At 43.7% G+C, this 15672-nt stretch overlaps 1 protein-coding gene across 5 annotated transcripts in view; it reads left to right on the top strand.

Moving 5' to 3' along the window:
* Nucleotides 1–4240: 4240 nt before the first annotated feature.
* PLCB1 (phospholipase C beta 1) overlaps nucleotides 4241–15672 on the top strand; it is an 845524-nt gene continuing 834092 nt past the window's right edge. For all 5 annotated transcript variants that reach the window (XM_064275782.1, XM_064275783.1, XM_064275785.1 and 2 more), the window contains exon 1: nucleotides 4241–4423. In XM_064275782.1, the coding sequence (XP_064131852.1) occupies nucleotides 4325–4423 (99 nt within the window). In that variant the 5' untranslated portion in view covers nucleotides 4241–4324. The remainder of the gene's footprint in view (nucleotides 4424–15672) is intronic.

Raw genomic sequence — 15672 nt, 5'->3', positions numbered from 1 at the left:
AGAGTTTCAGATGTTCTTTGGGTCCCTTTGCATGGCAAAAATCCCCACATTTAAAAGATTTTCCTATCTAGTGTTGTTGCAAAACCTGCGGAAAATGAGGATGTTGAAGCAAGCTGTTTCAAGCCTCATCCTACGTGTAGAAAGGGTTTATCCTCCAGCCTTCTTGTATCAAACTGTACCATTTTGCTGGCAGAAGAAGCACCGGAAGGCCATGTTTGTCTCGAAGACAAAACGTGACCAACTGTTCGGAATGCTGCAGCTTTATTCCCCTTCTTACATACACAACAATAGCAACAGCTGGGCAGGATCAAGAAGGTTAGATGAATGACTCAGCCAGCTGTTGTCACAATAATGGTGCCCCTAACTCAGTGGCACGTGACAATGAGCATTTATTGCCTTGCTGTTGAGTCTGCAGGTTGGCTGGCTTCAGACAGATCTAGGATGGATTCTGTTGGGCTTGCCTCAGCTGGGCCCAGGTCTGCCCCATATAAGGAGAGAGTGGTGGCTCAGTGGTAGGATTCTTGCCTTCTATGCGGGAGACCTGGGTTTGATTCCTGGCCAGTGTACCTTATATGCAGTCACCACCTGTCAGTGAGGCTTGCATGTTGCTATGATGCAGAACAGGTTTAGTGGAACTTCCAGACTTAAGATGAACTAGGAAGAAAGGCCTGGTGATCTACTTTGGAAAATCAGCCAATGAAAACCCTGTGGATCACAAGGGTCAGATCTGCAACTGATCATGGGGAAGGCGCAGGACCATTCTCTAGGGTATAAGGTCACTATGAGTCCAGGCAGCTCGTGGGCAGCTGATAACAAGCCAGACCTCACAATCACGTCAAACCTTTGTTCCTATCATGCCACTGGCCAGATAAGTCGCATAGTCCAGTGTCACTGTAGTGGCTGAATACACAGAGTGTCTAGTTGGAAAACTGTGAGCTCACATGGTAAACTATGTGGATATAAAACCAAAATAAATAAATAAATAAACGATTGCTGTCAAGTGGATTCCGATTCATAGCAACCCTATAGGATAGAGAACTGCCCCGTAGAGCTTCCAAAGAGCACCTGGTGGATTCAAAGTGCTGACCTTTTGGTTAGCAGTCACAGCACTTAACCACTACTCCACCAGGAGTTCCGTTTGGCAAAGATGGAGAACCACAGAACAATAAAAAAAAGAAAGAAAGAATGAAGACCCATAAATCAGTCAGTCACAATGAGCAGGCTCAGTCTCCCTTCTCATATATCTTAGAGTCCATTTCCAACTTTCCAAATTCCTGAGGGCACAGTTTTGGTCTTTCTTGCCTTCCTAAGCCACTCTGGGGGTTAAAACCTACTGCAACCAATAATCTTTATCATGAGTAACAGAGAAATTGTGATAACAAGGAAAAAAGAAAGAGAGAAAAAACAGAAGAAGTCTGGGAAGAATCATTTATAAGGGTAACTAAGAAGGCCCCGGAGACTTCTGAGCTCTGGAAGCAGAACTTTGCTGTCATACTCTAACAAAAATCACTGCAGAAACAAGATGGTACTTTCCATGAGGTAATTAGCAAGCCAAGGCAGGCTGCTAGTTAGAGAGATTATGGACACCATACACAGGTTTCAGTTGAAGGTTATGTGATTAAATAAAACAAGTCATTCTTTAAAGAGATTCTTCGTAGCAAGAGTCTTACAAAGACAAGGGAAGAGCCATAAAAGACAGCTGGGTGCGGGGAGGGTCAAAGGTATTGTTTGTCTTGTTCACCAGGTTATCCACAGTGAATATACTTCTTCTAATATAGCTGCTGATCTAAAAATATTTTTTGAATGTGTTGAAATATTTAATTGCAGATTTTCACTGGATTTTGGGAATTTTTTAAAAAATTTATTTATTGTGCTTAAGTGAAAGTTCAGAAATCAAGTCAGTCTCTCCTACAAAAAGTTACACACACCTTGCTATGTACTCCTAGCTGCTCTGCCCCTAAATAGACGGCATGCTCCTCCTCTATACCCTGTATTCCCCTGTCCATTCAACCAGCTCCTATCCTACTCTGCCTTCTCATCTCACCTCCAGACAGGAGTTGCCCATACGTTCTCATGTGTCTAGCTGAGCCAAGAAGCTCACTGATTTTGGGAATCTTTTGACTAAGTTTACAAATATTGGGCCTTGGAAGCTCTGGAGGCAGAGGACAGGAAGAACAAAGATTTAAAGAACAACAACAAAAAATGTTTCTCTTTTGTTTTCTTCATGTTTTGTTTCTTTTCTTTTAATCAACGTTATTGAGGTATAATTTACGTACAATAAAATGCACTCATTTTAAGCGCACAGTTCTATAAGTTTTGTCAAATGTAACAACACATCCAACCATCACTATGATAATGATATAGAACGTCTCCATCACCACAAAAAGTTTCCCGGTGCCCCTTTTCCAGTCAATTTCTGCCCACTCCTTGCCACAGGCAACCACTGATCTGCCTTCTGTCAACATAGATTAGTTTGCCAATTTTAGAATTTCATATAAATGGAATCATCACTACGCAGCTGATTGTGTCTGCCTTCTTTCACTCAGCTTAGAGTCAGTATGATTCATCCGCATCCCGTGTATCAGAAGTCCGTTCTTTATGTTGCTAAAAAGTATTAAATTGTATACAACAATTTGTTTATTAATTTATCTGTTGATTCACACACGGATATTTCTAATTTGTGGCTACTTTGAAGAAACCTATGAACATCCTGTACAAGTCTTTGTGGAAGTATGTTTTCATTTCTTTTGGCCAAATACCTAGGAGTGGAATTTCTGGGCTATATGATAAGCAAATATTTTAGCTTTATAAGATACTGTTCTCCAAAGTGGCTGTACCATTTTATACCCCCTCCAGCAGTGGATCAGAGTTCCACTTGCTTCATATCCTCTTCAACAGCTGGTATTATCAGGCTTTTCGATTCTAGCCGTTCTGGTGGTGGTGGTGTGTGTGTGTGTGTGTTAGAAATATTTGTTGAATGAATAAAGAAAAATATTCCTAGACCTGTGTTCCTAAATGCTCAGATTTCTAAATCTCTCTGTCTCAGTCTCTCTCCCTCTCTTTCTCTTCTTCCTTCCCTTCTCTGTCCCCGAAACACACACTCACACACGCATACATAACCATTCACACACACAACCACACACTCACACACACAACCACACACACACACAGACACGGAGAGAATCGAGCTCTCTATCTCTCTGGGAAATAAAACCATCGCTTCTCTTAGAATACATTTTCTATCTCAAAAACACAACTTCTTTTTCTTTTTTTTTTCTTCTGTTTTTCATGGTTGTAAAAAAAAGTATATAACACAGCATTTGTCAATTTAACACTTTTTACGTGTGCTATTCGGTGACGGGTTTGGTTTTTTGTTTTGTATTCGGTGACACGGTAACCACAAGCCCAACTTCAAGACCAGCGCGCTGAAAACTCTCAGGCGCGTCGAGGTTTCCCCAAAGAGCTCTCACTCCAAGCCTCTCAAATGCTCTCTTGTCTGATAATAAAAAATAATTGTCTGCTCAAAAAGCTGGTTTGGGGCCGGCGCTGGAGAGCTCCAGCTAGAGGGAAAACCGGCTGCCGCTTGCCTCTCTGATCCCTTCTCGATGGCCCTGTTCCCACCCGGTTCAGATCCAAAGACGCTCGCGGGCTCCCCCAAGTTCCCCCGAAAACCCCAAGCAACACAAGGCTCCGGGGCACCTCTGGCACCCCTGCAACCAGGGCACCGGGCATGCTCAGAGGGCGTGCGGGAGGCGCAGGCGTTGGCTGCAGTGGGCTCCAGGAGCCAGGAGGTGCCGCTGCGTCCCCGCTTGCCGGCGCCTGACCCAGCGCGCGAAGTTGGGCTCGGAGCCGCCGAGGGAAGGAGGGACGGAGCGAGCGAGGGTGGCGGGAGAGGGGGGGAGGAGGAGGGAGGAGGGGAAGGAGGGGGGGCGCCGCGCGTGTGTCACTCGCTCTCTCCCTCTGTGTTTAGAGATGTGCTGAATGGTGCGCTTTGAGGCGGCGGCGGAGGAGGAGCAGGATCCGGCGGCAGCTGACAGCCTTGGCTGCCGAGCTCGGTTTCTCTTCGCCCTCAGAGGCTCCGCATCCACCGCGGGCTCCCGACCCGGCGTCCCACCCGGGGCATGGCCCGGCGCTGCGCCCCAGCGCGCCCCGCCTGCTAAGCCTCGCCAGAGGGAGGTGCGGAGGCCAGGAGGCCAGGGGAGGCCGGCTGGGAGCACAGTCGAGTGTCTCCGGAGCCGAGGAAGAAGCCCGCGCCCGGCGCCCCGCGCCCCACGCCGGTCCTTGCCGCGCTTGCCCGGGCCGCCCGGAGCCCCGATGAGCCCAGATGGCCGGAGCCCAACCCGGAGTGCACGCCTTGCAACTCAAGCCCGTGTGCGTGTCCGACAGCCTGAAGAAGGGCACCAAATTCGTCAAGTGGGATGATGTAAGTGTTGGGGCAGCCCGGCTCGGGGCACTGGCCCGGGGACGGGGCAGGGCGGCAGGGCGAGCGGCGTGGGGGTGGGGCGAGGGGCGCGTTATGCAATGGACGCACCCGGCTTTGGCAGGGGCGGCCTCAGGGCGCGGAGCTTGGCATCTGCCGAGACCAGTGGCAAAGGGTAGGGGCATTGCGCGCGCTCCGGTGTCCTTGGGGTTTAGTAGTTAACATCCTGGATAGGTCTGGGAAGCGTCCCTTGAGGAGCCTTAATCTTTTGGGTGAATGCAGTAGGAGGGACGGCTTTAGCTAATGACCGATCCTGAGAGTTTGGAAAGTAGGCAGTGTGAAGTTGGGACCAGCTGAAAAGCACTGGAGCATGAACAAGACGCGCCCTTCTCCGCCCTCAGACGCACCCCCTTATTACCAGCCTTGCTCTCTTTCAAGAAGGAACGGACCCGAAGTCCGAAACTGTTTCGTGATTTCTGACCCTTTTAGCGCTTTTATGGGAGTCCACACGGCAGACGACACAGCAGTCCAGCCGACAGGTGGTCTCTGATGCCAAACTTCAGCGCCTGGCTGGGAGTGAGGGACCCTGAGAAGGACGGGGCAGGATACACTTGAGGAGGGCTAGGGAGCAGAAGGGGAAAGGTTGAGGGGTCTGGGAGGGCTCAGTGGGCCAGCAGGCAAGTGGGGAGGGCTAATTTTTTTTGGAGAACTAAGCTAACTGGAGTCTTTAGCTTGAAAATAGATCTATCAAGACGTTCCCCTATAATTTACTTGAACCTTTTGCTAGGTAGGGCAGTCTAGCTCAGTTGGGGTCTCCAGTGGTCTCCGATGGATGCTTCACCTGAGCTCTAGGTTAGACCCCAGGACCTCAAGTGATCCTCTCCCCACCCCATTGCCTTCAAAGAGATGTAAATTAGGAATCCTGCTGAAAACATGCAAATCTTGAGATGGAGGGCTTCATTGCATCGATTTTATGTCCTGGGTGTCATTCAAAAGGTTTGATAAGAATAAACCACTGGAACAAACCCGAGCTGCCAGCATCTAAGAAAATTTAGGTCCAAATAACTAAGACACCTCTTAATCAGGAGGAATTATAGGAGAATGAGGCGTTCTTCTTGCTGAAAAGATTTTCCACCTAGTAAATTATAGCCTGTTATCCTCCAGGGTATTTTTCTTTAATCTTCTTAAGCCATTTTCCAGTGTCTGAAAACAATTTAAATATTCCAGGTAGCGAATTCAATTACTTAGCTGAGTGCGTCCGTGTCTGTATTTTGTCCAGTTGGAAGCTCAAACAGTACTTGGAGTATGAGCCACAGCTTCCTTGAAAGCTAATGCCAATTATTAAATGCTGTAGGCAAGGATGTAAACGCGCGTTCTTCTACCGTGGACTTCATGTGTTTCTCCCTTCTTCCCGGGTCTAATTGGACCAGATGTTTTCGTAAATGGAATAGAATCAAAACAATAATTTCAGACACAGATTAAATGCATTGTTTGTGTCAAGGAAAAAAAAAAGTGCAATTCAACAACAGATAAAACAGTCTTGTCCATCTTGTGTCCCTACAGCAGAGAGCTAACGTGTTGATAGATTTACCGAGAAAGAGAGAAGGAGAGGGAAGCACTTCGCAGGATGAAAAAGGGAGTTTCAGCATAAGTTCTAGATTTCTTTATCGTGAAGATTTAACAACTTTATTTTAAATAACTCTCCGGAGTTTCTTGTTTGGAAAACAATATCCGATGTTGCTTTGAAAATAAAGGTCTCCTGCGCAAATACATTTTGTTGCATCCAGGTAGGTGACCTTTATTACGCAGGTATTTCCTACTCACCTGCTAGTGCCAGGCCTTGGACTAGATCCTGGGGTGGTAAAGGAAGTAGGCAAAATCTCGATCCCATGGATGGTACAGGTGAAGACAAAAAATCATCAAGAACACCAATGAGATAGAGACTTTGAGCTCTGAATGACATATATCAACAGAGTAATGCAGGGGGAGAAATGGAGAGGCCCCTAGTGAAGCACCACCACCTGTAGAAGGAGGAGGTGAAAATAACTCCCTCAGAGCATTCGCAGAAGAGTTTCTGGGGAAGCCCTACAGGAAGGATGTAGGCCCGAAGGAGATCCCAGTAGAATCTGAAGTCTTTTTTAGGGGAGAACCCAGACCATAGCCAGGGGTCGAGTAACGTGGACTATGATTAACAATCCTGGAGGTTCTTTAGCTCACTTGGTTTCCATGGTGTTCTGTGAACTAAGAGGGACCCGGACTTTCTTAGGTTTGCCTTTATCCTCCCCATGCATCATCCCCTCTGCTCTTCCCAACTCATACTTGCACCTGTGGAATTTTATATCTAGGTAGAATCTTTTATTTAGCCAGTTTAAAAAAAAAAAATCAGCTGCCATCAATTTGATTCCAACTCATGGTGACACCGTATGTGTCCGAATAGAGCTACTCATAGGGTTTTCAAGGCTGTGACCTTTCAGAAACAGATTCTTGGGCCTTTCTTCCAAGGTGCTTCTGACTGTGCTCGAATCACCAACTGTCAGTAGCCCAGCGCTTAAGCATTTGTGCCAGCCAGGGACTCCCTCTAGCCGTTATAGGTTACAGTTATCTGGCTATTTATATTGCATCTTATTGAGACTGTGTGTTGAAGACACAGACCTGTTGTGTCTTCTGGAAGGCATAAGTTCCATGTGGAATGGAAGATGTCACTCAGAGCATGCAGTGCTGTGCATAATTTGTTGAGTTCCTAACAAAGTCAGGAGTCTGTGGCTAAGACCAAGGCTAAGGGTGATAGTCAAAAGCTTTAAGTAGGAATTCAGCAGTCACATTAGGCAGCAGGTAGGTTGTGGAGCTGCAGCAGGATCATAGAGAAACCTGTTGTGCCAGGACCAGATATTAACTGTCAAGTTGCCTGATCGTGGAGAGCCCTGGGGTTCCTCAGGGTCTGTGGGTGGTGGGAGGTATGGAAGTATTTCAGTGTTTCAATAGCTGGCGATGGTTTATACAAGGAGGCCTGTTGGCATAGTGGTTAAAATGCTCGGCTGCTAACCAAAAGGTCGGTGTTTCAAACCCGCCAGCCGTTCTGGGGGAGATAGATGTGGCAGTCTGCTTCTGTGAAGATTTACAGCCTTGGAAACCCTCTGGGGGCACTTCTACTCTGTCCTATAGGGTCGCTATGAGTTGGAATCAACTCGACGACAGCAAGTTTGGTTTTGAATGATGTGTACTGTCTGAGCACCAAGGCCAGAGCTCGTACTCCGAAACTTGTCAAGCAGATAAAGGACTGACATGTCATGTCTACCTGTTTGACCGATAATATCAACGCACGCAACTTTATCCTTAATTTTATTTAGCATTTGGGCATTATCAGACCCTGGTGGTGGGAAGTGGGGGTCCTGGGGGCATTATAGGAGAACTTTGGTGAGGGTGGGCAACGGAGGAGGAGTTACTTTCTCCATCTCAGTTAGGAAGCTCAGGAAACTGAGCCTAGCCTTCCTCTCTTCTGAACTTTGACCATGCCCTGTACTGTACAGACGTGGAGAGAAAGTGGAAGGATGAAAAGGTCTACGGTAGGCCCTCCAATTCCTGATTCATCCCTCTTTTCCACACCCAGGAGCCTACCTTTTTTTTTCTGCAAACATCTGAGGGATGGAAGGGTTTTCATTTTTGTTGTCCTTTCTTTGTCTCCACTGGCACCCTCCAGATTCAGGTCTCACTTTGGGCAAGCTCATAATGCATCTCTACCTCAGTTTCCTCATTGCACCATGAAGGTTTGAATAGCTCCTACCTCACAGAACAGCTGAGGATGTGTATGCATTGCCTTGCATAGTGTCTGGCACACAGGGCAACACTCCGTCAAACATACCTTTAAAAGTTATTTCCCCCCAGTATTGAGAAAGACATGAATTTTATCACGGTTGTCAGTATGTGTTAGATTAATCTATTATACATGTCAGAAGATCCAGACCTTACTTCCATTCCCTTTAAGCCGTGTTTTGATTTTATATTTTATGATTTAAAGAGGAAAAAAATCAGATTTCTAGCCTTTTTTTTTTTGACTTTAGGTGTCCTAGAGAAAATGAATCTCCATAATCCAAAGCCAGACCTACTCTCTTTCAAGCAAGGAAGTTTACAAATCATCTCAAAGTTTCGTTTCTCCTTAAACTTGCTGTACCTCCCACCCCACGAGCATAATCTAACACCCAAAAGTCATAATTTCTAGATTAGCTAAATCTGGGGGGGAAGCAGACTGAGTAAACTCAGACATTGGGCTTCGCCTTAAGCCCTGTGGATTTGAAACAAGTTACGCCCCTCCTCCTCCCACACCTGGACACAACTAAAACCAATTTAAAAAAGAAAAAAAAGAACATGCTGGTATTTAGCAGAGTTCGCAGCAGCCTACACAGAAGCTCAGTTAGAACTTCTGCATTACATGAAATCTGCAGTTGCAGTTTCCAAAATGACAGAGAACGGTGACAAGATGACACTGATGAGATTAATGAGGGAGCCGAGGGAAAGGGTTCATGAGGTGAGAATTCAGCAGGATTCACTTCACAAAGGATTATGGGGTACAGGGAAGACAAAACTCACATTGGTAGCTGGGGGATCCAGCGTGGGGTACCCACACTGCATAAGGCGTGCAGGTGCCTTCTCAATTGCCACTTAAAAACATCCAGAGATCCTAGTGAATTTTCCTCATGACAGTAATTACTGTACATACTTTAAGAGGAAGAATATAACTTTTTCCAGCTACGCCAGTCAAGCTATTTTAAGCTTCTTATCAGTGTAACATACATACAGAAGACTGCACAGATCCCGTGTCCGGTTGGAGCAGTGCTCACATTACCGGCACCAGCTCAAGAAACAGGTTCACCACCCAGCCCTGGAAACCCCGTATGCTCCCTTCTGGTGACTACACCCTCTCCCAAGGGTAACCCCTATCCTGACTTCTAACTCCAAAGATCAGTTTTGCCTGGTTTAGATCTCATAAAGCTATTGTTATTTTGAATGAAAACAAAAGCAACCGCTTCAGCCTGAATGCAGTTTGATTATTGTTGATTTTTGATCCACTTGAACAAGAACAAAAGTAACTTATCTTTGGCGTAGACGATCCTTGATCAGGGCCTTCCTTCTCTCTCCCAAGGTGAAGCCTGGGAGTGCAGCAGGTGTGATAAATGCTGGAAGGAGGAAACGTTTAAACAAAACTATAGTAATTTGGTGAGGAAATGCAATGCCTACGGGGTGTTATGGGCACAGCAAAGCAGACTAGTACAGCGCTGCTGCTGGGGAAATACACTTTTCCTCCAATAAGCTTTCTTTCTTGTCTTGCCTGATATTGATATTCACTACCTATGGAGCCCTGGTGGCTCTGTGGTTAAGAGCTCTGCTGCTGACCAAAAGGTGAGCAGTTCGAATCCACCACCCTCTTCTTGGAAATCCTATGGAGCAGTTCTACTCTTTCCTATAGGGTCTCTGTGAGTCAGAATTGACTGGACGGCAACTGGTCGGTTTTGGGTTTTATTAGCATATATAGAAGCTTCCTTTGAAAGTTTCGTCTATCAGTTTAGCCTATCAGTAAACACGTTCAAATTATATTTACCTGCGGTAACGTTTGTGTGGGACAGAAACATTTTGCTTTTTTATGTCAAACCTGGTAACCTGTAGGTAAATGTTTCCTTATCACATTGCTTCATGTTATCATAAACAAGAGGTGCCGGCATAAAATGGAATGGGATTGATTGTGAATTGTTCACTATGCTATGGGAGAATAGCAAATCCTCGATAACTTTAAACGTTAATTTTCCTGTTACCAGAGATAATGCCAGGTTCATACTGCCTTTCAGAACTTAACATAAACTCCATCTGCTCAAATTTTACAATTTCTTGCCTTTCCCCTTCTACTCCATGTCTGAGCCCCCAGTCAGACCAGGCACCTCTGTGGAAGGGTAATGGGGCTGGAGCAGGATCCCAGAGACACCCTTTTGCACCAGGGACAGGTGATATTGGCCAAATAGGTCAAGGAGCTAGGTCAGTTAGGTCTGACCTAATTGACCTCAGCTTTTTTTTTTTTTTTTTTTTTTTAGGCCTAAGGTCAGTTACACACATTGTCCAAACAAAGACATCAATTTCAACTAAAAAAAAAAAAAAAAAGTAACTGAAATAGGATATAAAGAAAGGTCAGACTTTTTAACTTCTTTCCGGTTTCCCTCTGATTTCTTTAAGGTCTGGCATTTGATTTTATTATCTCCCGTACATGTTCATTCAATTTTGGTAATGTGTATTTTACTTTATATTCTGAAAAAGTGCCCAGGTATAGGTATTCACTGATGTTGACTAAATACTCACATTTATTAAGAAAATAAATTCTTTCTTATAAATGGTGAAAACAGACTATTACAGAAAATATGAAAAAAAAATAGGTTAAAACATCCAACATTTGTTTTTCATTTTAAGGGCTCTTTTAGTTCACAGTGTTTGGTTAATTTTTTTTTCAATTGCTTTAAAGTTTTATGAGCAAGTTCAGGAAAAAAAAAAAGGATTAGTTAACAAAGGAAACACTTTCACTCAAACTAGTTATGGTAGCTGTCAATGTAAAGCATTTATATCTATAATATTAAGAAACAACAGTATTTTACCATTTAAAAAAATCAATTAAACTTATCTTTGGAAGTTATCTATGAAATAGATAAGAGAAAGTTAATTTGGATTCATTTTATAGATGAGATCATCTTCTATTTGCCATCAAGTTGATTCCAACTCATAGCGACCCTATAGGACAGAGTAGAACTGCCCCATAGAATATCCGAGGAATAACTGGTGGATTTGAATTGCTGACCTTTTGGTTAGCAGCTGAGCTCTTAGCCACTGTGCCACCAGGGATCCAGATGAGGTCATAGGAGCTCAAAAAGGAGCTGGAAGACCACAGAGCAAGTCAGCAACTGGTCTGATAGCTTTTCGGGGGAAAAAAATAAGGATGCTAACCTTGATCCTTTCTCAGGTGTGCTGCCTTTGATATGGTTGTGTTTGACTCAACATCCATTCCCAAATTCTCTCAGCAGAACTTTCTATAACATAGAGTCTGGAAATCTAAAGCTGCATTCGTCAGACTCCCTTGCCGCTAAGGTTCTGGCTACAGTTAAGTTGTATCAAATAGATGCACTTGCATAAGATTTGAAAGGCAGAAATGTATGTTTTGGTTTGTTTCTACAGACATGTGAGATGTAGAAGTGCCATCTTTTCTAAAAGTTCTCCAGTGTCCTGTTTCCAGGTTCACAGGTGTAAAGAGGCAATGCCGAAAGAGGCTGTTCCCTGTTCTCTGCTTACAGTTAAAGGGATTAATTAAATACCAGTAGTAAATCCCATTTTCTCACGTGTCTGTCAGTTTGTGATACTGTGGGGGCTTGAGTGTTGCTGTGATGCTAGAAGCTATGCCACTGGTATTCAGATACCAGCAGTCAGGGTACCCATGGCAGACAGGTTTCAGCTGAGCTTCCAGACTAAGATGGACTAGGAAGAAGGACCCAGCAGTCTACTTCTGGAAAGAATTAGCCAGTAAAAACCTTATGAATAACAGCAGAACACTGTCTGATACAGTACTAGGAGATAGCCCCCCAGGTTGGAAGGCACTCAAAACAACTGGGAAGAGCTGCCTTCTCAAAGTAGAGTCAAACTTAATGACCTGAATGGAGTCACGCTTTGGGGACCTTTATTTGACTCGAAATGAGAAGAAACAGCTGCAAACATCCATTAATGATTGGAGCATGGAATGTACGAAGTATGAATCTAGGAAAACTGGAAATCATTGAAAATGAAATGGAATGCATAAACATTGATAGCCTAGGCATTAGTAAGCTGAAATGGACTGGTACTGACCATTTTGTATCAGACAATCATATGAACTACTATGCCGGGAATGACAACTTGAAGAGGAATGGCATTGCATTCACCATCAGAAAGAACACTTCAGGATCTATCCTGAAGTACAATGCTGTCAGTGATAGGATAATATCTATATGCCTACAAGAAGGACCAGTTAATGTGACTATTACTCAAATTTATGCACCAACCACTAAGGCCAAAGATGAAGAAATTGAAGATTTTTACCAGCTTCTGCAACCTGAAATTGATCAAACAGGCAATCAGGATGCATTGATAATTACTGGTGATTAGAATGTGAAAGTTAGAAACAAAGAAGTAGGATTGGTAATTGGACAATGTGGCCTTGGTGATAGAAATGATACCAGAGATTTTGTAAGACCAGTGACTTCTTCATTGCAAATACCTTTTTTCACCAACGTAAATGGCAACTATAATCATGGACCTTGCCAGATGGAATACACAGGAATCAAATCGACTACACCTGTGGGAAAAGACTATGGAAAAACTCTATCATCAGTCAGAACAAGGACAGGGGATGACTGTTGAACAGACCATCAATTGCTCATATGCAACTTCAAGCTGAAACTGAAGAAAATTAGAATAAGTCCACGAGAGCCAAAGTACAACCTTGTGTGTATTCCACCTGAATTTAGAGACCATTTTGAGAACAGATTTGACACTTTGAACACTAACGGCTGAATACCAGATGAGTTGTGGAGTGACATCAACGACGTCATACACGAAGAAAGCAAGAGGTCAGAAAGAAAGCAAGAGGAAAGAAAGAAAAGACCAAAATGGATGTCAGAAGAGACTTTGGAACATGCTCTTGAACATTGAGCAGCTAAAGAAAAAGGAAGAAATGATGAAGTAAAAGAACCCAACAGATTTCAAAGGGTGGCTGGAGAAGACAAAGTAACGTATTATAATGACATATCAAAAGAGCTGGAGATAGAAAACCAAAAGGGAAGAACACGTTTGGCATTTCTCAAACTGAAAGAACTGAAGAAAAAATCCAAGCCTCAAGTTGCAATAGTGAAGGATTCTATGGAGAAAATATTAAACAACACAGGGAGCATCAAAAGAAGATGGAAAGAATACACAGAGTCATTATACTAAAAAGAATTGGTCAACGTTCAGCCATTTCAAGAGGTAGCATATGATCAGCAATCGATGGTAGTGAAGGAAGAAGTCCCAGCTGCACTGAAGACATTGGCGAAAAACAAGATTCCAGGAATTGAGAAAATATCAATTCAGATGTTTCAACAAGTAGATATAGCGCTGTAGGTGCTCACTTGTCTATGGCAAAAAATTCGGAAGACAGCTACCTGGCCAACTGACTGGAAGAGATCTATATTTATGCCTATTCCCAAGAAAGATGATCCCACCAAATGCAGAAATTACCGAGCAATATCATTAATATCACATGGAAGCAAAATTTTGCTGAAGATCATTCAAAAACGGCTGCAGCAGTACTTCGACAGGGAACTGCCAGAAATTCAAGCCAGATTCAGAAGAGGATGTGGAACCAGGGATATCATTGCTGATGTCAGGTGGATTCTGGCTGAAAGTGGAGAATACCAGAAGGATGTTTACCTGTGTTTCATTGACTATGCAAAGGTTTTTGACTGTGTGGATCATAAAAAATTATGGATAACATTGCAAAGAATGGGAATTCCGGAACAGTTAATTGTGCTCATGAGGAACCTGTACATAGATCAAGAGGCGGTCCTTTGGACAGAACAGGGGGCTACTGCGTGGTTTAAAATCAGGAAGGCTGTGCATCAGGTTTGTATCCTTTCATTATACCTATTCCGTCTGTATGCTGAGCAAAGAATCCAAGAAACTGGACTGTATGAAGAAGAATGGGGCATCAGAATTGCAGGAAGACTCATTAACACTGTGTGTTATGCAGATGACACAATTTTGCTTGCTGAAAGTGTAGAGGACTTGAAGCACTTACTGATGAAGATCAAAGACCACAGGCTTCAGTATGAATTACACCTCAGTAAAGAAAACAAAAATCCTCACAACTGGACCAATAAGCAACATCGTGATAAACGGAGAAAAGATTGAAGTTGTCAAGGATTTCCCTTTACTTGGATCCATAATCAGTAGCCATGGAAGTAGCAGTCAAGACATCAAAAGACACATTGCACTGGGAAATCTGCTGCAAAAGACCTCTTTAAAGTGTTGAAAAGCGAAGATGTCACCTTGAAGACTAAGGTGCACCTGACCCAAGCCGTGGTATTTTCAGTCTCATCATATGCATGCAAAAGCTGGACAATGAATAAGGAAGACCGAAGAAGATGAATTGATTCCTTTGAATTGTGGCGTTGGTGAAGAATATTGAATATACCATGGACTGCCAAAAGAATGAACAAATTTGTCTTGGCAGAAGTACAACCAGAATGCTCTTTAGAAGCAAGGGTGATGAGACTGAATCTTACATACTTTGGGCATGTTGTCAGGAGGGATCAGTCCCTGGAGAAGGACATCATGCTTGGTAGAGGGTCAGTGGAAAAGAGGAAGACCCTCAACAAGATGGATTGACACAGTGGCTTCAATGAGCTCAAGCATAATGATTGTGAGCATGACTCAGTACCGGGCAGTGTTTTATTCTGTGATGCATAGGACCGCTATGAATTGGAACTGTCTCAACAGCACCTAACAACAACAACAACAAATTCTATTACTTTCAAAATTCCTAAAGAGGTTTTTGTTTTCTGCATTAAACACTGTCAGATATGGCTCTTGCATTTCATGAGTTTCAGTCTTAATATGCAACGACTATCCAGATATTCTATGTAATTTCTCCTTCAATACTACATTAGTGTAAAATCAAGTTTTGCTATAATGATGCTTCTGGAATTCAGTACTGAGAGTGGATTCTAGTAACAGGCACTTACGGGGAAACCCTGGTGGTGTAGTGGTTAAGACCTATGGCTGCTAACCATAAGGTCAGCAGTTTGATTCCATCAGGTGCTCCTTGGAAACCATATGGGGCAGTTCTGTTCTGTCCTGTAGGATCACTATGTGTCGGAATCGACTCAATGGCAAGGATGACGATGTAATACTTGTAAAGTGCTATTTTGAAGGAATCACGTAATTATTTTAAATTATTCACATTTGCCTCTATTCAGTCATCAAAACAACCTTGAGGTAATAAGAAAAGAGCAAGTATTATTCCCATTTTACACAGAAGGAAACTGAGACTTGCCTTAGGACATGCAACTATTTACAACTGCAGTCAGAATTTAAAACTAGGTCTTCTGTTATATTCAGGGTCCTTTCCAGTCTTCCATGGTGTCTTCAAACAGGATCAGTCCTTTTAGTAACAAAAGACTTGAGAAGCCAAATGAATCCAGGTTGAAAAGACATCC

The sequence above is a fragment of the Loxodonta africana genome, chromosome 24 (genome assembly GCF_030014295.1).
Source record: "Loxodonta africana isolate mLoxAfr1 chromosome 24, mLoxAfr1.hap2, whole genome shotgun sequence".
Classification (NCBI taxonomy): Eukaryota; Metazoa; Chordata; class Mammalia; order Proboscidea; family Elephantidae; genus Loxodonta; species Loxodonta africana.
The sequence above is the reverse complement of the archived record's forward strand: the minus strand, read 5'-3'. Positions and strand labels throughout refer to the sequence as shown.